Source organism: Aspergillus multicolor, assembly GCF_047715735.1.
Source record: "Aspergillus multicolor strain CBS 133.54 unplaced genomic scaffold BDW74scaffold_13, whole genome shotgun sequence".
Classification (NCBI taxonomy): domain Eukaryota; kingdom Fungi; phylum Ascomycota; class Eurotiomycetes; order Eurotiales; family Aspergillaceae; genus Aspergillus; species Aspergillus multicolor.
Genome location: NW_027395964.1, coordinates 674,702 through 694,504, shown reverse-complemented (window position 1 = coordinate 694,504; position 19,803 = coordinate 674,702). Strand labels below are relative to the sequence as shown.

At 51.3% G+C, this 19,803-nt stretch overlaps 10 protein-coding genes across 10 annotated transcripts; 4 read left to right on the top strand and 6 right to left on the bottom strand.

Annotated features, from left to right (window-relative positions):
• Nucleotides 1-66: 66 nt before the first annotated feature.
• BDW74DRAFT_153926 (putative nucleoside diphosphatase (Ynd1)) lies at nucleotides 67-2,984 on the bottom strand. The gene is made up of 4 exons (XM_073724595.1): nucleotides 2,638-2,984; nucleotides 2,546-2,580; nucleotides 2,371-2,497; nucleotides 67-2,314 (listed from the first exon to the last, which is right to left on the bottom strand). Exons 1-4 carry the CDS (start codon nucleotides 2,645-2,647, stop codon nucleotides 345-347), a joined length of 2,142 nt encoding a protein of 713 aa, XP_073583726.1. The 5' UTR covers nucleotides 2,648-2,984; the 3' UTR covers nucleotides 67-344.
• A 590-nt stretch (nucleotides 2,985-3,574) lies between these two features.
• BDW74DRAFT_168134 (uncharacterized protein) lies at nucleotides 3,575-5,209 on the bottom strand (the record flags this gene model as incomplete). Its single annotated transcript, XM_073726780.1, has 5 exons — nucleotides 3,575-4,267; nucleotides 4,320-4,640; nucleotides 4,687-4,867; nucleotides 4,921-5,135; nucleotides 5,201-5,209. 5 exons carry the CDS (start codon nucleotides 5,207-5,209, stop codon nucleotides 3,575-3,577), a joined length of 1,419 nt encoding a protein of 472 aa, XP_073583725.1.
• A 328-nt stretch (nucleotides 5,210-5,537) lies between these two features.
• Nucleotides 5,538-6,322, bottom strand: BDW74DRAFT_24786 (uncharacterized protein). Its single transcript, XM_073732316.1, has one exon. The coding sequence runs from the start codon at nucleotides 6,062-6,064 to the stop codon at nucleotides 5,594-5,596; it is 471 nt and encodes a 156-aa protein (XP_073583724.1). The 5' UTR covers nucleotides 6,065-6,322; the 3' UTR covers nucleotides 5,538-5,593.
• Nucleotides 6,323-7,057: 735 nt separating this feature from the next.
• Nucleotides 7,058-9,218, top strand: BDW74DRAFT_24788 (uncharacterized protein). The gene is made up of 5 exons (XM_073732317.1): nucleotides 7,058-7,499; nucleotides 7,549-7,811; nucleotides 7,859-7,896; nucleotides 7,948-8,113; nucleotides 8,172-9,218. Exons 1-5 carry the CDS (start codon nucleotides 7,312-7,314, stop codon nucleotides 9,008-9,010), a joined length of 1,494 nt encoding a protein of 497 aa, XP_073583723.1. The 5' UTR covers nucleotides 7,058-7,311; the 3' UTR covers nucleotides 9,011-9,218.
• Nucleotides 9,219-9,541: 323 nt separating this feature from the next.
• Nucleotides 9,542-10,293, top strand: BDW74DRAFT_178562 (uncharacterized protein; the record flags this gene model as incomplete). Its single annotated transcript, XM_073729235.1, has 3 exons — nucleotides 9,542-9,577; nucleotides 9,644-9,725; nucleotides 9,794-10,293. The coding sequence occupies 3 exons, from the start codon at nucleotides 9,542-9,544 to the stop codon at nucleotides 10,291-10,293; spliced, it is 618 nt and encodes a 205-aa protein (XP_073583722.1).
• A 461-nt stretch (nucleotides 10,294-10,754) lies between these two features.
• Nucleotides 10,755-11,361, bottom strand: BDW74DRAFT_178561 (uncharacterized protein; the record flags this gene model as incomplete). Its single annotated transcript, XM_073729234.1, has 3 exons — nucleotides 10,755-11,152; nucleotides 11,212-11,278; nucleotides 11,332-11,361. 3 exons carry the CDS (start codon nucleotides 11,359-11,361, stop codon nucleotides 10,755-10,757), a joined length of 495 nt encoding a protein of 164 aa, XP_073583721.1.
• Nucleotides 11,362-11,951: 590 nt separating this feature from the next.
• Nucleotides 11,952-13,630, top strand: BDW74DRAFT_178560 (arylsulfotransferase family protein; the record flags this gene model as incomplete). The annotated part of the gene is made up of 3 exons (XM_073729233.1): nucleotides 11,952-11,968; nucleotides 12,038-12,743; nucleotides 12,818-13,630. 3 exons carry the CDS (start codon nucleotides 11,952-11,954, stop codon nucleotides 13,628-13,630), a joined length of 1,536 nt encoding a protein of 511 aa, XP_073583720.1.
• Nucleotides 13,631-14,576: 946 nt separating this feature from the next.
• Nucleotides 14,577-15,005, bottom strand: BDW74DRAFT_178559 (uncharacterized protein; the record flags this gene model as incomplete). Its single annotated transcript, XM_073729232.1, has 1 exon — nucleotides 14,577-15,005. One exon carries the CDS (start codon nucleotides 15,003-15,005, stop codon nucleotides 14,577-14,579), a length of 429 nt encoding a protein of 142 aa, XP_073583719.1.
• Nucleotides 15,006-15,816: 811 nt separating this feature from the next.
• On the top strand, nucleotides 15,817-16,383 carry BDW74DRAFT_153919 (uncharacterized protein). Its single transcript, XM_073724594.1, has 3 exons — nucleotides 15,817-15,963; nucleotides 16,031-16,114; nucleotides 16,167-16,383. Exons 1-3 carry the CDS (start codon nucleotides 15,888-15,890, stop codon nucleotides 16,316-16,318), a joined length of 312 nt encoding a protein of 103 aa, XP_073583718.1. The 5' UTR covers nucleotides 15,817-15,887; the 3' UTR covers nucleotides 16,319-16,383.
• A 598-nt stretch (nucleotides 16,384-16,981) lies between these two features.
• Nucleotides 16,982-19,669, bottom strand: BDW74DRAFT_178558 (lysophospholipid acyltransferase family protein; the record flags this gene model as incomplete). The annotated part of the gene is made up of 6 exons (XM_073729231.1): nucleotides 16,982-17,144; nucleotides 17,196-17,452; nucleotides 17,501-17,812; nucleotides 17,870-18,548; nucleotides 18,593-19,067; nucleotides 19,117-19,669. The coding sequence occupies 6 exons, from the start codon at nucleotides 19,667-19,669 to the stop codon at nucleotides 16,982-16,984; spliced, it is 2,439 nt and encodes an 812-aa protein (XP_073583717.1).
• Between the last annotated feature and the right edge of the window lie 134 nt (nucleotides 19,670-19,803).

Below are 19,803 nucleotides of genomic sequence, written 5' to 3'. Positions count from 1 at the left end.
ACAGCTTACTATGGGGGAGGCTGTGTGCGAGGGGACCCTACGATTATTTGGAAACACCATTTGGAAATAGTATCAAGTTTCGATTCTTGCTATATATGCCACCGGATGATGGAGGTCATCTGGGCGAAGACAGTCTCGCGCACCAACCAAGCTGAAGAGGTTGAATAATCTGTAGTTCAACTCCAATGCCCAAAAGACACAAGATAAGTCTGCGCCGATATGTATGAATGCCCAGATACATGGGGGTAATGAAACAAATCAACGCCGGCCACACCATTCTGTGTGACGGTAGATAATCAGCAATGCCGGGAACGCCAGATGGTATGCAATATCAAACATTAACATTAATCGTGTAGTGGTGTCGCGCTAGGCGACCTATGAGAATGTGACCGCGATGGACTGGGTGCTCTGGACCGGCGCCCGTTCGTCGTCGGACCCAATGCAACCGGGGTCAAGTGGTCCCTGCTCTCCGTTCGGACTACCAGACCACTTCTATCGATGGCAGAAACTCCGGGCGTGGCGCTGATACCAAGCCCAACGGTTGCTGAGGAGGAGTTATCTTGGGTGAAATGTAGGCGTGCAGGACTGCCTTGGCCCCAGCTCGGTGTCCGCTTCGGGGGCAAAAAGGTTGTAGTATCGGTGTCGGATACGTAATCATATGAGGAGCGGCTGGAGTCCGAACCGGCAAGCTCGATGTCCTGAGCCCCTTCTTCAAGGATACGCTCATATGCAGGGGTACTCTGACCAAAGAACGAGGGCTTGATTGGGGCGGAAGCTTTGCGTTTTCTTTGCTGGATCAATCGCGTACCGCCCGGGCGTCCACAGCTGAAAAGGTTGTTAATCTTGTGGTAGACCTGTAATCGTCGCGTGCGACCGCATAGGAAAAACAGGGCTAGAAAAATAATGAGAACGAAGAGGATGATCCCTGGGATCCTGCGCGATGAGCCGCCCTCGAAAAGTGCATCCTGCCATGACTCGCCATCAAGGGTCTTAAGAGTCGGCAATAATTCGGCACTAGGGTACTGGAAGTCGCTAGGAACGCCAGCAGCGTTGCTACCAAAGCCAACGGGTAGCACTTCCGCGGACTCGACTGGCACCTGCGACGCAGCATAAAGTACCATCTTCCCCAGAGTCCAGCTGACTTCGGTAGAATCAATCTTGTTGACGGCTTGGAAAGCGTCTAGGTAGCCCTTGTGCTTGCCATGTTCCAAAACTTCTTTAGTGCCGTTGACGCCGGAGGTGGATATGGGTTCCAAGCCAACTCGTGGGACACCGATCCCGTCATGCAAGACATTGATGATCCAAGAAGCCTTGAAACAGACCTCATATGCCTTTTCCTGATCTAGTTTCTTGCCCCACTTGTGCTCGGAAATACCTTTCTCAATAGACTCCCAGTCCTGTGAGCAAAACTCCTCGACGCGATGTTGATAGGTATTGAAGTCGTATGCCTTATCCGTATGGCCCATTTCAAACACTTCGTGGGTGGTATGCCAATACTCGCTGATGCCGACGAAATGGTTAACGTCGAAGTCAATCGCTGGAACATGAATGCCGATGAGTAGGCAGGGTTGGTCTTCACATGGTGCGTCCTTGTCGAGTAGCGGATATGTTCCTCGCAGGCACTCATCGAACTTTCCGGTTCCCGAAAGGTACTGTGCCGTATCGGTTCCTTCCACGGGCTTTCCATCAAGCGTTGTTCGAAGTCCGGCTGGGAGGCAAGGGTCGGGGAACTCCTTGACATCATCGGCACCTAGCGCGGCTTCCAAAGCGTTCAGGTAGCGCCGGCGGGCTTCCCGTACTCCAAATTCCAACCATGAAGTTACAAACACTCGATGTTCCTGCGTAGACCCGTCGATGTTGCGCAGTCGGAGTAAAGTCAGATCGTTCGCATGCTTTTCGCTTTCGGTCGCATTAGGGGCGAATGCGATCTGGGCAGAGGCTCCTCCCATGTCGAGGAATCCGTAGGTATGGTGGTCTTTTCCATGATCATGGTTATCTGGCAAGTCGAAGCTTCCAAGCAGATAGTTCGTGGCGACCCAACCGTACAATCCTTCAGTAACGCCGGGAATAACCTGTATATGCACGTCGCAGTCGGGGAGCGCGAAGTCGTAGTTTTCGCGGGCGTAGGAGCAGACATGGTCAAGCAAAAGTTTCTGCTTCACATCCGGCACCAGTCGCATCCCAGCAGTGGCTAGCAAGAAAATAGGCGTCTCCTTGACCGCGTCATCGGGAACAATATCACGGGCGAAATCGAGAAGTTCGGCGAGGTGCTCAGGACCAATTTCCTCCGGTCGATCGGCGAATGTAGAAACTCCTACCACTCGTCAGAATCCATCCCCAAAGCCACAATGAAGGCACTCCCTGACATACCAGGATGTATCTTCTTCACCCAATCCGACTTTGTTTTGATTTCCGGGAGCGACTTGAGGTTATGTTTTCCGGCTTCTTTGCGCGCAATCGCATTATCTAGCCACCGATAAACATGAACTCGGGTCCCCTGCGACGGTTAGAGGTAGGTCTTTAAGCGGTCGTATGATGAGCTCACAGATGATCCCGCATCTAGGACGATACCGTAGTGCCCTATGAAGAACAACTAGTCAGACTGGCTCGGACAGGAACGCGACGGGCACAGCATACATTTACCCATAAGGTCGGAAATCCCAGCGAAATCTGTGGTTCTCAGGAGAGGGTTGAGGTCATATGCATAACCACTGAAGGCCAACCAGGAAGGCGAGAAGAGGCCTAGGAAATCCGATTTTGGGGAGGGGCGCGGCCCTGAATCCGGGGTTCCTGATAACGACAGATGGTCCGTGTACTAGAAACGGTCGAAGGGTGGCGGTTTCACTCGAACCGGAGGTGTTGAAGTGGTGTGGAAGAAACGAATGGCTTCGCGGGCGAAGAATAAGGGACAAGGCGGCAGAGCTGAAACGACAGAAAGGGAGATGAGGGTGGGGGAAGGGAGAAAAGGGAGGAGGTGGTGAGGCTAGACTTGGGGCAGAAAATGGCACAGTGGAACGTTTCGATAACGGGAGCGGATGATGGCGACAGTTGCAGTGGACGCGACAGCCCGCAGCACCAAGCCGCTAAACCGTTTACGGAGTCTTAACTCTGGCACTTTCAACGTCTAGACAAGGAGCAATTGAGATGCACTGAGCGGGAAAACTCGAAGATATGATAGAATTAAAGATCCTCTCAGAACTCCAAGGTGAATAACCCCAATTCCCCCTCTTTTCCCTCCAGACGTTCGCTGTTAACGGCAGACTCTCGATATTAATAGAGTAGATGACGCAAGCTTCCTGGGATGGCGTGCAAAAGGAACGTATTTCATTGGTGCACAGTCCGGCAGTGGGCCTGATGTCTTGCCAAGCTAACGATAAGACGGGAATTAATGCAAATAATGCAAATGAATACGTGTTCCAGACCAGACGCATGCGCAGAGATCTTCAGGGCCCTGGGGTTATAGCTGTCCTTGCAGAAGGCTACATGGGGATGCAGTATTATTGATTGACCGAACCATTCTCAATTACTACTCGTCCACAAACAGTACGACATACAATCCAGGAAATCATGAAACCTACGCCGTCTTGATCTCGGTCTCGGCCGGCTGCACTTCGCTCGACGATGTTTTCGACACCCCCATCAGAGGCGAATTGCTGATCCCTTCCAGTATGGAATAATCTCCGATCGCCTCGTCCACGAAGAATGAACGGTCCAGACCAATCATCTCGGCATCTTCATTCGCTCGCAGCCCGAGGAATGGAATGTACTTCATGACCATGAGAATGACCCAGGTGACGCCGAACGAGTAGGCGGAAATAGCGCAAATCTCAGCGAGCTGCTTGCCCACCTGAACACCTTCGCCATTGATGGCTCCGGGGATCAGGGTTCCGCCGTCCAAAGCCGAGATGTACTGATCGGCGAAAATGCCGGTCAGAAACGAGCCGACCATACCACCAACCCCGTGGAGCTTAAAGACATCCATTCCCTCGTCAACCCGGATCCACTCGTTAAGGTTCTTGCAAGCCGAGCATACAATACCGGTCAGGAAACCAATCAGGGCACCCAACCAGACTGTCACACACCCAGCACAGGGCGTAATACCGACGAGGCCAGCGATAGCGCCCTCGCAAGCTCCAACCATAGAGAATTTGCCCTTGTTGCGGATCATATCGATCAGAACCCAGCCGAGTATACCCGTGGAACCTGCGATGTTGGTGTTCATGACGGCCATGTAACTGCGGACGCTAGCATTGAGGGTCGAGCCACCCTGTATCGGATTAGATTCAGACGGCAAAGAAAGAGAAGGTCTTGCGACATACATTGAACCCGAGCCAGCCAGTCCAGATAAGGACGGTACCGAGGAAGACTAAGGTCGTGTTGTGAGGACGCTTCATGGAAGCATCCGGATATCCTTTGCGCTTTCCGAGGACAACTGCGTACGCCAGGGCGCCACAGCCTGAGGCAATATGGACGGGACCGCCTCCAGCGAAATCGATGGACGGGAGGTTATACAACCAACCATGGCTGCTCCATGTCCATCTTGCGAGAGGGCAGTACACAATGGTCTCCCAAACGAAGGCGAAAATAAGAGAAGCTAAGATACCACCCCGCTCAAACGCACCGCCGACAAGGATCATCACCTGGAATAATCAGTACGATTCCAATTTCGATTAGCACACTACTTACCGTGCAGGAACCGAACAGAAGTTGGTATAAGCAGAACAAAATCTCAGGGAGTACAGCAGAGCCGGGGGATGGTGCGGCCAGCGCATCCATGAGCCCGAAGTTCTTGAGGGTCCCAATGTAGGGACCACCATCTCTCGAGTAGGTAAGCGAGTAACCCCAAAACATCCACTGAAACGTAGTACTAATTTAATCAGCATCTATCTTTGCTTATCAGATATTTTGGCTCTGACTTACACCGCCAGCACTAAAAATGCTTGGAACAAAAAGGTCATCGCAGACTTCCTTCTGGTCAAGCCACTGTAAAGAAGCCCGATGCCCGGCAGGATGAGATAAACGATAAAGGTGCAGGCAGCGATATAAACCGAATGGAACTCAAATCCAACAAAAGGCGCGTTCACATCAAGTTGGGTGGTGTCTCCGCCATCAGGGATGGAGGGATCATACTCGGGCTGGTGAATCGCGGGATATTAGCTAGTTATCCTAGCTAATCTGGCTGCCGAGAGCATGCACATACCGTGGACATGGCGACAATGCTTATCAACTTGGCTCGACCTGTTGTAGATGAGGCGGACCGCGTCGTCGGTTGGTGACGGTGGAAGGGCACACTTTTGCTCATCCGGTACCTGCGCGAGAAGGACACGCCCGCAATTTAACCTTGTCCGAAGGCTCCATCGTTCTCTGGCGACCGGGTCCATCTCAATAATCGTCGCCCCTCTTTCGCAACTATTTGCGAGCCAAGAATGCGGAAGAGTTGTTATCTTTATAGCCAAGAGTCCACCCGTGCATATAGTTTAACCTGTTAAGTATCATGGATGGGTCACCGTCGATAAGAACGCCGCGTGCGATCAACCAAATTGTTATCAGGAGTTTTGATATTGACGGTGCCAAGGTATCAGATCAAGGAGCCTTATGGACCTGATAAGATAGAGCTGCTGGATTCCCCCAATGACAATCTCGAGTTCTTGCGGTGGCCCGCAACCCCGGGAAAACACAACCATCTGGGGTTTAGTGCCAGATCGTGGGGCTGGTTGATATCATCGACCGCGATAAATCGAGGTCCTTGATGCAGCTTGTCATTGGCGAGAGATAGTGGTTTGGGTCGTTGCGATTGGCCGGAGTTCTCAGTACATCGATCATATTGACTGCCTTGTCCAAGCAGACAATTCGAAAACCTAGAAAAGGAGTCAGAGAAAAGGAGCCGACCAGCAGGGTCAGACTCGGGGTCTAGACCTGCCAGGAACTTAACCCTGAGCTCTTGGAGCCAGCTAGCATCGGCCAAAGACGAGGGGGTCGTATCAAAGACACGTTTGCTGTTGTTTGTTGCCTGCGAACCACTGCGGCCGGGGGAAGAAGATGCAGCACACCAGACCAAATCCATACTGAAATTTTGCCCAATTCCTTCGGGTCATGTGCTTGATGGATGGTCGCTTATTAGCACCTGCCTTCTCCAGCACTGTCCACCACGAACTCACATCCTCATCCGTGCCGAAACCACAATGAATTCAGCGCTTGCGGAGCACAGGACGAGCGATGTGTCTGCCTCAAGGCCAAGGAGATCTCTTGGCCATTGGCTCGTGGCCCGCATATCTTGTCTTACACTCCTAGATGCTGGGCAGCAACCTTCCGGCTCAAATCCAAATCAGCTGTCAGAACCCATTGCTTTTGTTGTTGTGAAACGTGCAGCCAAACTTGCTTGTGGGATACCTGCTAATCAGCTAGTGATTCTTGAGTCCCAGCTCTGATGTATAAAGACTTGCCTTGATGTCTTTGGCGAATTTGCGATGGTACTGCCAAACAAACCACATAACGTTGATCGGGTAGCCATCCAAGGATACACCAGTTCAAACACGTCGTGATGCATTGATCGCACAATGCCAAATCAGATTCAAAACAATTAACTGTGAACATCCATTAACATTACTGGCGACATATACCTGGGGAATTTTGGCTGGAATGTCCATGGCCAACATCTGGATTTTTGCTTTGAAGGAGGAGCATTCGAGCCTTTGCAACACGCACTTTCCAGATTTCCACAAGCCAATTCTGTGCACGGCCTCTCAAAGATACTCCGATATCTGGGCCAAGGATTGAGGAGAGGTTTCAATTTCGAAGACATCCAATCGTCTGCTGATGGCACCGTTACAGCACTTGGGCTGGAAGGTCTTTCTCAGTGATTAGCAGTGAGTCTGAGTAACTCCGAGAATCTGGTCTGGTCTGCCCAGTAATCTGGCTCAGCATAGCAACTTCGATTCTTAGGATCACCAAAGACAACATGGAGAGGCAAGGATTTTGACTCCTGCAGTCCCGAAGATGATGTTCATTTGCTGGAGTCAAGGGTGAGCCTTGTCGAGTCGGCCAGTCCGCTGATTACCCGCATAGCATGAGCAAGTTGATTGGCACCAATGACGCACGAGAAGCAAGGGCGTCCCCGGCCTCAGTGGGCCGAAGACCGAAGATCAGCAGTCCATCGTTTTGTTGAGGCTTTGAAGCAACACTTGTGTGTAACACTGCCGCAGACAAAAAAGCTATTCTTGAGCCAGATCTTATCCGGGTCCTCCAATAATCGACATGCCAACTCACCACCACTAGTCCGACCACTAGCGAAGAACAACATTACAAGTCACAATGGCCGAGGCAGTGGATGAGAAGCCTGCTATGCAAGCGACAACCGACGATACCGTTCGCAGCGTGAACCAACCGGTGGCACCCTTGAGCGAGGCTGAGAAAAGAATCGAGAAGAAGCTTGTTCGCAAGATTGACGTCTTGATCCTTCCAATGGTTGCACTGGGGTTCTTTCTCAACGTTATCGACAGGTAAGGACTTGGTAGCTTTCTGTTAGGCAGCGGAGCTAATTGTGCAAAGGGGAAACTATGGTTCAGCTCGACTCCAGCATCTTGAACGTGACCTCCACATGTCCGGTTCCGAATTCCAAGCCGCGTTGAGTATCTTCTACGTGGGATCTGTGTTGTTTGGAGTCCCATCCAACATGCTGCTAAACCATTTTAGCCGGCCTTCATGGCACATGGGTCTTGCAGTTCTCGCTTGGGGTACTGTGACTGGATGCACAGCTGCTGTGAACAGCTTTGCGGGAATGATGGTGTGCAGGAGCTTGTTAGGCATTGTTGGTAAGTCAACCTTCTTCACTGACTGATCAATGACTTGACGATAGCAGAGGCACCTATGTACGCTGGGATGCTATTTTACCTCTCGGTACGTGTTCTCAACTATGCCCCAAAACATTAATCATGCTGACGACCCAAGAAATGGTACAAGAAAACGGAGCTTTCCCTGCGTATATCCCTCTGTCTGTCCGCCGGACTCACGGCCGCTGCTACCGGTCCTCTGATTGCCGCGGGCGTTCTGGAAGGGCTTGATGGTGCAAGAGGGCTTTCAGCATGGCGCTGGCTTTACATAATAGAAGGCTCAGGTTAGTTAGCCCTACTTTCATGCAACGTCGCCAAAGGTTAACTAATTCTCACGCTTAGTCTCCATATTTGGAGGGCTTGTCCTTATTGCCTACCTCCCGGATTTTCCACATTCCTGGTCTGCGCTCACTCCAGAAATGAAAGAAGTCGCTATCCGCCGTATAACACTAGACGCCTCACGGGCCGACGTTGATGAAGCTGGTGTATCTGCCATGGATGGTGTCAAACTCGCCTTACGCGATCCGAAACTCTATCTCCTCTGCTTCATGCAACTGTGCATTATGGTCGGCATCGGCAGCCAGGCCTTCTACCCCACAATGACGGAAACACTAGGATACAGCCATGTCATCTCCCTCCTGCTCGTGGCACCTCCGTACTTCTTTACAGCTATCCACTGCTGCATCCATAGCCACTTCAGCGACCGTATGGGGCGTCGTTTCTGGTACATGGTCTACCCTGCGCCATTCGCTCTCGCCGGATACGCCATCTACATGTCGCCAGTGTCTTCCTTTGGAGCACGATACGTTGCCCTCTTCCTGATGCTCTCTGTATACAGTATGAACATGACCACGAACGCTTGGATGGCTACGACAATCTCGAGACCACCCGCCAAGCGCGCGGCCGCCTATGGTTTCTTGACTATAGTGCCCAATACCAGTTCGATTTGGTCTTCGTTTACCTACCGCAATCAGGACTCGCCGTACTTCCGCTTAGCCCTGGGGATCAACGCGGGGATGATTACTACTGCTGCGGCTTTAGCTGTTTGGCTTCGTTTTATTCTGGTTCGCGAGAACCGTCGGCTTGAAGAGGAGGAGAAGAAGAGGGGATTGGAACTGGCTGGTATTGGTGCTAATGCTGCGCCAGGACAGGAGGTGAAATCGTTTCGGTACACAATCTAAGCCTGGCTAGCTACTATGGGCGGGTCTGGCATATGCCGACTACTCGGGTATCATGGTATTCAAGCGAAGCATGAGGAAGGCGTTCAACATATTTAGTGGACTGTAGCCGAAGATTTGGCTAGCAAGCTTCTTACATTTCTGTACTTTATAGCAAGAGAGATGGGACTCAGGCTAGAACCTGAAGCAAATGACACAGCTACCTAGGTAGACTCATTATGATCGCACTTCTAAAACAAAGCCTTACTTACCTTTCAGTCTGCCTTAACACACTCGCAGATTTTTGGGCTGCCGCGCAAACCACTCCTTTTTCTCTCTACTTTTCGCTCCCCCCTCTCTCAGATCTTATCCTTCTTCCTTTTTCTTTTTACTTCCATCATCAACACACCTCTTCTCCAAATCATTCGCCTACCACAACTACACTCTTGTCTACTCTTAGCCACACATTACGCAAAGACTTGCTACATATCCGAGCACCCACTACCAACTACTCTCATATCTTCTCTGACAAACCCACGCTACAACACCGCGAAAATGGTCATGAACTGGAACGCCGAATCTGACGCCAGGGTACGCACCCCTCTACCTTTAATCCAGCTCATAAAACATCACTAACCTTTCTATGAAACCAAACAGCTCTTCCTCGGCGTCCTCAACCAACTCCGCGACGCAAAACTCAAGCTCGACAACCAGAAGCTCGCTGAGTTTATGGGCCCCGGTTCGTTTCTTCCCTCTGCCTCCTCCACAGCCTATTTCTACTACAGATGTTAATTTCTACGTTTACAGACTGTCTCCCCGGCGCCATAGTCAACCGCATAGTCAGACTCCGTCGTATGGCCGAGGCCGAAACGGGTCCTGGCTCTGCTGAAGGTGACGGTAGCGCAAACAACGACAGAGCCGCGGACGCCACCGGGGACTCCGAGACCACGCCCCAAGTCTCGCTCCAGAAAGAGAAGCGCAAGGTTGGCCGCAAACCTCGCGGGGCCGCAGCCGCGGCCGCAGCGGCTTCTACAGCCAACGGTGCTGAAGCAACTGCAGACACCGAGGCTGGAGCTGGAACCGATGGCTCGCCCAAGGCCTCGCAGAAGCGCAAGGCAATTCGGAACCCTAGAGGCTCGGTTGCTCCGAAGAGCAAGAAGATCAAGTCGGAGGACACTGGTGAAGGTGGACTTGAAGCTATGGCGGAGGCGGAGGCTGCAGCTGAGCTTGGACCTGAAGTTGAGGTTGCTGTGAAGCGTGAGGAGGATCAGGAGATGGACGGGCTCGGGGACGATGAGGTTGCCTAGGGCGTTGTTTACGCGGAGCGCACCCTATGGAGAGTCTCTACGAGAGGAAAGGGATGGGAATTTCGCTTGCATGGGGCGTCGGGAGATTGACATTTGAGAGTTACAGTGAGACAAAAGTTCTTGATTCTTTGAGGTTGCATTTGGAAATTTCGGGAAATAGGTGGCTATTGAAAAGTTTGAGGAGGTACAGGTAGTTTCGTTCTTCAGTGACTCTAGGAGTTGGCTCACACTCTAGATTATTCGAAGAGAAGTAATCAAAGATGGTTTTCATTTGCGCACATCATATCGCGATATATGTCGTAGCTCCCAACTATCTAGGTATCATGCAGAAAAAAAGAAAAACTCCGTGAAAGCCAACGGCATGCTCAATATGCAACGCCTAGAGACACCAAGTCTCAACTAAAAGAAAAAGAAAAAGCCATCCCGTAAGCACCGAACCTCGAAGGCAAACGAGCATACACTCAGATCTCCTCGTCGACTATCTCCATCTTGACCTTCTTGAGTCTCAAATCATCGCTCTCTTCATCATCAGCTTCCGCCTCAGCGTCGCCGTCCTCAACACCAGCAGAAGTATCCTCCATCTTCACCTTCTTATCTTCCTCTTCATCGTCGATCGCACCTTTAACTGGAGTAGAGAGCTTTGACTGTCTTGACCTCTTCTTCAGGGTGGCCGTCGCTCCCTCACCAGCAGCCTTCTTGGGCGTGACTTTCTTGCGGGGAGTGACCGGTGCACTGCTGCCGCCTTGACAGTCGCTCTTGCTGCTGATGTTGAATTTGACCTGGCAGTCGCTGCCGAGCTCTTTGCGCCACTTGGCGAGATGCTCCTTCAGGGCTTTGGGGGTGGGCCTCTCGTCGCCAGCTGGGTTGTGTTAGATTAGTTGTATTCGTAGCATGGTGAATAGAACAGGAGGTACATACGCCATTCTTTGGAGATCTTCTCGAGCTCAAGGGTAAAGGCGTGGGTTCTGAAGACCGTTTGCCAGAGCTGTATGTGTTAGCTTGGGTATGCTTGGGGCTAGGAGTTGGGGTGAGGCTTACTATCTTCTCGGCTTCCTCTGTCCAGCGCATCTTGCTTGACTTTTAGTTGAAGCTTAGCAGGGTAGGTTTGGTCTTTGGTGAGAAGTAGCTGAGTAGATTCGTGGGTTCAGGGGGTTCATGGACCAGGTTGGTTCAAGAAGGTCGAAATAATTCAGGCTGAGGATAGACAGAGTAGATTAAGAGGGAAGGTTGTGGAAGAAGAGAGGAAGAGTTTAAGAAGGAAGCTTTGGCTCAGGCTGGTTGTGTTGATAAAGACTGAGGTATAAATGCAGTCTGAGGCGAGAGTGTTGTTAGGAGAACAACTCAGTAGGTGGTAGCCATAGCAATTCTTCTCACAAGTGAGGCCTGATTGTCTTTCTTTCTTCCTTGTTCAACCTCACTCCATGATTTCCGGGTGCTATACAGGACCGTATCCTATCTCATCATTGCCTTTCCAAAAACTTCAAGATACCTACATGATCAGCGCCTCGCTTAACATTTCTCAACCGCAGATCTCGCAGATCGCCATGCTCGATCGTACCAGTGGAGCCCTCAGATGCAGATCCCCAGGCTATCGACACCATAAAAGCCCGCCGTTCCCCAACATTCCAGAATGATTTCATTCCCAGCCCACTCTCACCATGAAACTCGCCCTCCTGTCCCTTCTCCCAACAGCCATCTCCGCCACCCCATGATTAACCCACAACTTCCACACGACAAATGTCAGCGCGCCCGTCCTGAACATCAAGAAGACTGGTGCAACAAATCCAGGCTTCCTGTTCTTCGCCCCCTCGACGAGCACCTCCGGCATCCCCGCCATCTACGCCGATAACGGCGATCTGCTCTGGCACGGCCCCGTCGGCAAAACATACGCCTACCAGCCGCAGACGCTACACGGCAAGTCCGTGCTCACATTCTGGCAGGGCCATAACGTCAAGGGATTTGGGTACGGGCATATCAGTATCCTGAATGCGTCGTATGAGGAGATATATCGCGTCACGTTGCCTGGTTCAGAAGAGGACAGATTCGTAACCGCAACGAAGGAGTCGTACCCCTCGTACATCGATATCCACGAGAGCACGATTACAGAGGCCGGAACGATTCTCGTGACGGCTGTTAACGTCACGCAGACGGATTTGAGAGCTGTGGGTGGGAAGGAAGATGGCTGGGTGCAGGATGGGCTGGTCTATGAGATTGATATTGAGACTAATGAGGTTCTGTTCCGGTGGAGTGCTGTCGAGCATAAGAGCCAGCTGCCGCTGGAGTATGTCGAGTATTCGCTTAATGGTGCAGGGGGCAATCGTTCTGCGCCGTATGAATATCCGCACCTGAACTCCGTTGCGAAATACGGGGATCATTATCTCGTTTCGTCGAGGTATATGTGCAGTGTCTTCATGCTTAATGGGAAGGGGGACGTAGTTTGGCTGTTCCATGTGCGTTCCTGATCCCCTTCTTTCTCTTCTTTCTCCTGCTTCAAAAACCAGGCAAGACTAACAAATATCCACAGGGCCAAGAAGGAGGAACATACACTCTCCCCAAAACCCGCGGCTCAAAATTCTGCTACCAGCACGACGCGCGCATCCACTCCCACACGAACATCGGACAACCAAACGAAACCATAACCCTATCAATCCACAACAACGACAACACGGACACCACGATCCCGCGCCGTCTAACAACAGGCTTGGTCTTCAATCTCTACCCACACAGCAAAACATCTACCCTCCTCTCCCGCACCTACGACGCGCAGGACCCCGTCTCCGCCGTGTCCCAGGGGAACTACCAGTCTCTGCACATGGATGGAACGGGCCATTACCTTGCCGGACATGGCGCTGTCCCGAAGATTGAAGAGTACGATGCGGCTGGGAAACTTGTGATGCGGGGTTGGTTTGGCGGGAAGACGAATGAGAGTAGTACGACGAGTACGTATGACTGGACTTCTTACCGCGCGTATAGAGCAGAGTGGGTTGGGAGGCCGAAGAGCCTGCCTGTTGTTTCTGCTTGTCGCTGGGGTTTCAATGAGGTCAATGGTACTGTTTGGGTGAGCTGGAATGGGGCGACGGATGTGGAGGGGTGGAGGGTTTATGGCCTGAGCTTGAGTTCGCGCTCAAGGACGAGCTCGGACTTGAAGGCCAGGGACGAAGGGGGAATGATGGTCTTGGGTGATGTCGTGAAGGAAGGATTCGAGACGCAGATTATGATTCGGGGTGGTACTGGTTTGGACCGGGATATGAAGGATATAGATGCAGTCTCAGTGGAGGCTATTGGCGGCGTTGGAGATGGGATCAGGAGTAAGGTTGTTCGATTTAGGTCTTGCTGAGAAGAAAAGAAGTGTTGGGAGCTGTAGGTATATGAGCAACTAGCTAATTCTAATAGGAGATCTACTACTACATAGTGAGTGTCAGCGCTGGCAACAACAAAAGAAATCTATCAATGTCTATTTGCATGATTCCCTCTTGTGCGCATCCAACAATCAGTAAGCCAAACACCACTACAATATACATGGTATGGTGTGAAGCGTAAAACCACATGTAGCCCTTCAGCCATACATCGAGTATACAATCACGCCCCCAAAGCCGTTTAGTCACAGCATGTACCATAAGTCCCCAGATTTCTCTTTCCACGATTGATCATTAAATGCATAGTAGCACGCCAGCTTCCCCTATTATCGATGGGACGGCAGGCAAACCGCTCCCTCTCGGAGCTGCGGTCAATATGATATTTCAACAGACTCGCTATACAGCTTGGTTTAGCGATGGTGTTGCGTTGCTGCGCTTGACCAGGGACATCACTATTGTGTAATCATGGGTGGGTGCGCGTGCTCGAAGAGTCCCAGTCTCATTGCCAGGCACTTGGTCTTCGGGGACGGCAACTGAAAATATCGCATTGGTACCTTTGTAATCTATGGTAGGTGGCAAACAGCTAGCAGGTTTTCCGAGGAGAAGGGAAGATTCCATACATAGGACCTGGTCATTTTCGCTGAACACAAAGTCATAGGTTAGGGTGGATTCGACACCCTCGCTGGGGTCTGACCGACGATGGAGGGTGTTCGACTCCGGCCTGCCCTGGCTATCTAAAAGATACGGCAGCGAGAAGTGATAGTCAATGGCGTTTTCACGGATCTTCAACTCGTCATGTGGAGCGAGGCCATTGGCGCCAGCGGGTCCATCTCTCTATAACCTCCGCAGGTTCCTACCCGCCACAAGCGCAGCGGCGCAATCCTTCCCAAGAGCTGTCAGTAAAACCACAACAGTACTTGACTGACTCTAGGAACCTATATTGAGAAGTCTAGTCATAGTCCTCGGAAGATAATAGATGAGAAGTGCACTACCAGCAACCCAGAACCACATTCTGCTCGGGACATTATCGCATATGGTCCGCGTTATGCCCGTAGAATCCTTACATTGATCTTCGCGGGTGACGAGACCGCTTCCCGGCAGGGTCGAGTGACTCATGAACTCAGAATCCCCTTCTGGGTCATCAAAGGTCTCATACTCGGTGATATCCTCCCATACGAAAGAGCCATTCTGGCTAAGACGGAATGCGGATTGTTCAAGGATTGCATAGAAGTCATGCACATCCGCCAAATCACCTAGTTCAATATTCTGGCCATGGTCGAATGACCTTGCACTGAGAAAGTCCGCAGTGACCGAACTGACGAGAAGAAAGTATACCTCGAGAGACGACGGGCGCATTGTAGACACAACAGATTGGAAAGATGCAGATATGAAAGTGCTTCAATGATGGTGATGAATCCCAAAAGGCTAGGAAATGTGCCCTATTTGTAAGTTCTCAATGAGGCCAGGTCAAAGTCTGTTTAGAGGACATACTGCTCCTTCGCATACCCAGTCTACCTCGACTCATGCGATCCTCTGCCAATGTACAATGTGGTCGCTTAGGAGGCATACCCATAGAGCTGCACAGCTCATCTCATTGGCACAACTCATTGATGCCAAGCTCTTCTGTTGCTCTTGATAGCTAGAGCAATGTAACCATGCAAGCTGGTAGTCACTAGTAGCGATGTCTTTGACTAGGCCATCACAATGCTCGGTTCTCGTGACACAAGAGCGAGCTAAAGTCTCTTTCCCCGCATATTGTACCGTGCAAGATGAAGGCGTTGTGTACCTCGATAGTTGACCCTTCGCTTCCATGGGCTACCGGAGATCAGAAGACGATTTCTTATCAACAGCTCCCTGCCCCTTGATCGCGACAGCAACGCCGCGCAGAACTAGGTAAGGAACTTCCCAATCGACCGCACGGCTACCTTGTGGGAAAGAAGCGCTCCTGCGAGCAAAGAGAGCGACTAGGGGTATGCGCTAGGCATGCCCGAGACAGGGGTGCAGAGTCTGACCATCTGGTACCTTGGCTGAAGCAGTGAAGTTCAGAGAAAAAGTGTCAAGCTCAAGCACTGTGGGGAGTTGCCAAGGCGAGTCACGCGAGCTACCTTCCTGTTTAGGTCGATTGCTGCGGCTGCTGTTTAATAATAAAACACTACGGTGCCCTCTTTTCTACCCTAGTTCTTATACTTCGTCTGATCCAGACTCTACCAGGCTATTTTACCCTTCAAACCACGCTCGATGACCTCCTCAGAGCCCGCAAAAAGCGCCCGGGAATGGGATGCACCGCGGCGAACCCACCGAATCCACTCACGCAGTATGATTGTTGCTATACCTACACCATCCCGAGGACCAGGACTAACTGGCCTATGATGCTACCATAGCCTATGCGATATGTTCAAACACTGCCGCGGTCCTGATCATTGTCTCTGCTTTCCAGAGCAATATATCTGAGCATGATATTCTTTGTGAGCTGAGTTCTTTGTAACCCACTATGGATTCAAGCTAACGGGCTTCAAGTAAGGTTGGCTGCGGCAGCCATTCTCACACTCACTGTTCACTCTCTTATTTTGCTTTACGCGCCACCTGAGGAGCAGGCTCTATCCTCGTTCATACTTTGTATATTAGGGGGAGGCATGAGCTATTACATTCTAATGACACTGCTCTGGTAAAGAGTCACTGAATCTGACCTAGCAACGATTCTTGTAAAGGTGGGACATCAAAGATGCAGTTTCAGTGGTTTGATTTGGTCTGGCTGGCTGAATGGCTGTTTGTTACCACCTTCTATCCAAGATTCCCTAAGTTTTTAAAGCAGTAGTGTAGAACTCTCTCTTTTGACCTGGCCGAGGGTACCTGTGAATCTGGAGCGGAGACTATCCCAGCTTACTACGGATCAGAGAGCTCCACATAGATTACTCCTTAAGGCAGCGGCTTATCCTCGATATAGCGCTATAACGCCCTACGCCCTAGCGGCTCTACGCCCTACGAGGCTACGGAGCCAAGCACGGGCAACTTCCGTGTGAGTGTGACCCGATTACCTAAAGATCTCCATAATCGATCTAGGCTGGTGGCAAGAACCTGCTTTGCTGAACATGGCTCATAGTGTGGTCAATAAACTTGGTGCTGGAAAGTCAATGAGAACAAAAGCTGCAAGTTGGAAGCACCACGCCCCAGGATGTAAAATACTATTGAGTATCCTCACAAGCCCTAGTAGGTACACGAATTGAAGCGATATTGCTCCCCAGATATTTAATACAAGCGCGAAGGAACAGAAGGTGGGTATAAATAAAGCACAAAGACAGACACAGATATAAGGATGAAAGGTAACAAAAATTTTATAACTTCGCCGTAAGCGCCTTCCTCCGCGGCGCTGTCGTCGACAGAGCCACATCGTTCTCCGGCCCACGGCTCTCGGCCGACTCGAACAACGTCCGGCCAACATTGTCAGACATAGTCAGGACGCGAGAAGAAACAGTTGCGCCGTCTCGGCGGTTTTTGCTGCGCAATGTTAGCTTGTATGCAATTGTACGAAAGTTGCTGGCAACTCACCCTTCACGCCTAGACTGGGCAATCAATTCCATGAAATCCCAGAGGCGGCCTTGTGGCAGGAGCTTCCCTGTCTCTGGATCCCGCTCTGGCGTCCATTCTACGGCGAGTCTCATTTTCGCGGACGAGCGCGCTTCTTTGCTCTTCGCGACGATAATTATGCCTTCTTCGGCGAATCGGTCGTAGGAGTTCTTGAGTGCCTCTTTGTTGACTGCTTCGAAGTAGGATAGGTCTCCTTGGTGGTAGAGTGTTTTGCCGAGCTGCAGACAGTTAGAAATGAAGTTCGGAGTGGAAAGTAGGCGGCGTACCAGTTGTGCATTGTTCTGCGCCTTGCTTAGATCAATCCATACGTCCTTCGGGCCGCCCAGAGGAGGAGTCAACCCCAGGAGGGATACAGTCCCAAGCCATGAAGCTTCAATGAACGGCCAGATGAGGAAGCAGTAGAAGTCATAGTTCTCGCGTCCACACTGCCGCTCGGTTTCTGAGAGCTCAACAAATAACGGCACTCCAGTAGAGTCTCTAGTGATTTCCAGGACTTGGTCGTTCTCGAGGACCCGCAAGGTGTTCTCCAGATTGGTAGTTAGACCTTCAGGGGGGAAGATGAATTCGCCACGGAAGAGCTAGTTGGTTATTTAGTCAGGATGTGTCCATATAGAGTAAGCATCTCAAGAACATACCTGAGAAAGAAAAGTGACATGATGCAGGAGGTCGCCAAAAGAGATCCGCTGATGTGCGGGTCCACCCCCTTGCTTCACCCTTGTGTACATCGCTGCAGATACGAGCGCCTCGGTGATGAAGAGGTGGATGGTCATATTTCGATAGAACGAAAGCTGGAAACGATCTACAGCAAAGTAGGTCGGTTCAGCCAGTCCGGTTACCTCGCCCACAATCTTCGGCCCTAAAACGTCGAGTGCGCGATTAACGACGACCTCTGTTGGGTACCGGTAGAAATGCGCAACTCGTCCTCCTTTGGCTCGGACGCGGTCACATAGCCATTCCACACGCCGGACAAGCTCAGCTTTCCCGACTCCGCGTCCACGAAGAGTCAAAAGAACAGTTCCAACCAAAGCCGTCGGCATCATCACAGATACATCGTTGATGTCGGATAGCACTCTATATCCTAACGACCGCAGAAGCCGGCCTCGTTCGGAATAACCGAGTTTGATCCCATTCTTCAGCTCCAATCCTTGGGGCAATCTAGACAAGTGCTGAGTGATGTATTCCCTCAAGCTCCATGACTTATGGAATCGTACGTCCACCCGCCCCAGTTTAAGGGACAAAACAGACGACGAAGACAGGAAATCAGCTAAGTTTTCCTTGCGTTTGGGCTGCCCCAGAAGCTCGCTGATATATGACCTAGTCCTATTAGTAGAATTCGACTGAAGGTCTTGCAAACTTACTCTGTCTCAATTACTTTGTCGTATTGCGTACTGACAGGACATATGATCGTGTCTTCTGTACGGCCGGACAGTACGCTGTCCACGATGAAGCTTAGAATTCCAAACTTCGGCGACAGGAGCTTTCCAGTTCGCGATCGTCCACCTTCTATGAAACACTCAAAGTTATACCCCTTCTGCAAAATTGTGTCGATATACGCCTGGACCACGGTGTTGTACAATGCGTCGTTTCCGAAGCTTCGTCGAATCCACATTGCGCCTGCATGTTGGAGGAATGGGCCCACGAGGGGAATATTCAGGTTGTCTCCGGCGACGACAACGGGCAAGGCGATTCCCAACCGATAGCAGATAATCTGGAGCGAAACGTAGTCGACGTGCGATTTGTGGCATGGCAAGAACACGATAGACTGCTTCTTCTTCGCTGCTTCCTCCGCAACAGCCCGTAGCCGTAGAATCTCCTCGCTAGATACGTGAATGCCTGCAAGCATCAGCAAATTGAACCTGGAAAGTAATTTTAAAGACCTTACCCTGGTGATAAGCTCGGGTAAGGAGCTGGCTAGCAAGGTAGTATGCTCCGCGGATGAACCACTTGCTCTCCATCTTGCAGATCATGTTGTCCAGCATCTGGTCCACCACCTCGTTGAGGTTATTTTCCAGCTCTGTGCGTCTCTGCGTCCGAGTCCGCGCGAACTGTCCAGTCTTGATCTGAAGAAGACCCTCCTTATCTTCCACCTCTACTCGCGCCTCCGCGAGCTCTTTAACCTTATCCCGCAGGATCGGACTCGCCAAGATATGCGACTTGATCTGGTCCGTGAACCCAGAATAGTAGATTGGCTGTCCAATGACTTCGTCGTAAGAGCGCCAACTAGAGCCAGACATCATGTAGGTGCTCACTTCGCGCAGGAAATCAAACGGGTTCTCGCGAAACCGTGCCATGTTATTGATGAGATTGCGCTCCGTTATGCCTCCATCTTGCGGCTCTGGACCTCCGGTATATCCACTGGGGTGAATCGTAACATGGTCGCCAACGATTTCGAGATCCGGGGCGGATTCGCCCATCGGTGACTTCGCCGACGACATCGTCGCGTGGAGTGGTTCGGAGGCGGATGCGGGGACGGGCGAGAGAACGTGGGAAGGGAGCTCAGGCGGGGAAAGCTCTGGAATTGCTATTGACGGTGGGCATGGGATGTTGAAAGGCCCATGGTATGATGTAG

What these genes read in the sequence shown, in the direction of transcription:
- BDW74DRAFT_153926 (XM_073724595.1), bottom strand. An exon ending in TCCTAGATGCGGGATCATCT is followed by an intron (nt 2,498 to 2,545) that starts GTGAGCTCATCA and finishes TAACCGTCGCAG; the next exon opens with GGGACCCGAGTTCATGTTTA. An exon ending in GGTGAAGAAGATACATCCTG is followed by an intron (nt 2,315 to 2,370) that starts GTATGTCAGGGA and finishes GACGAGTGGTAG; the next exon opens with GAGTTTCTACATTCGCCGAT.
- BDW74DRAFT_24786 (XM_073732316.1), bottom strand. Translation starts at nt 6,064, where the DNA reads ATGGATTTGGTCTGGTGTGCTGCATCTTCTTCCCCCGGCCGCAGTGGT.
- BDW74DRAFT_24788 (XM_073732317.1), top strand. Translation starts at nt 7,312, where the DNA reads ATGGCCGAGGCAGTGGATGAGAAGCCTGCTATGCAAGCGACAACCGAC. An exon ending in TTTCTCAACGTTATCGACAG is followed by an intron (nt 7,500 to 7,548) that starts GTAAGGACTTGG and finishes AATTGTGCAAAG; the next exon opens with GGGAAACTATGGTTCAGCTC. An exon ending in TTACATAATAGAAGGCTCAG is followed by an intron (nt 8,114 to 8,171) that starts GTTAGTTAGCCC and finishes TCTCACGCTTAG; the next exon opens with TCTCCATATTTGGAGGGCTT.
- BDW74DRAFT_153919 (XM_073724594.1), top strand. Translation starts at nt 15,888, where the DNA reads ATGACCTCCTCAGAGCCCGCAAAAAGCGCCCGGGAATGGGATGCACCG. An exon ending in CCACCGAATCCACTCACGCA is followed by an intron (nt 15,964 to 16,030) that starts GTATGATTGTTG and finishes ATGCTACCATAG; the next exon opens with CCTATGCGATATGTTCAAAC. An exon ending in ATCTGAGCATGATATTCTTT is followed by an intron (nt 16,115 to 16,166) that starts GTGAGCTGAGTT and finishes ACGGGCTTCAAG; the next exon opens with TAAGGTTGGCTGCGGCAGCC.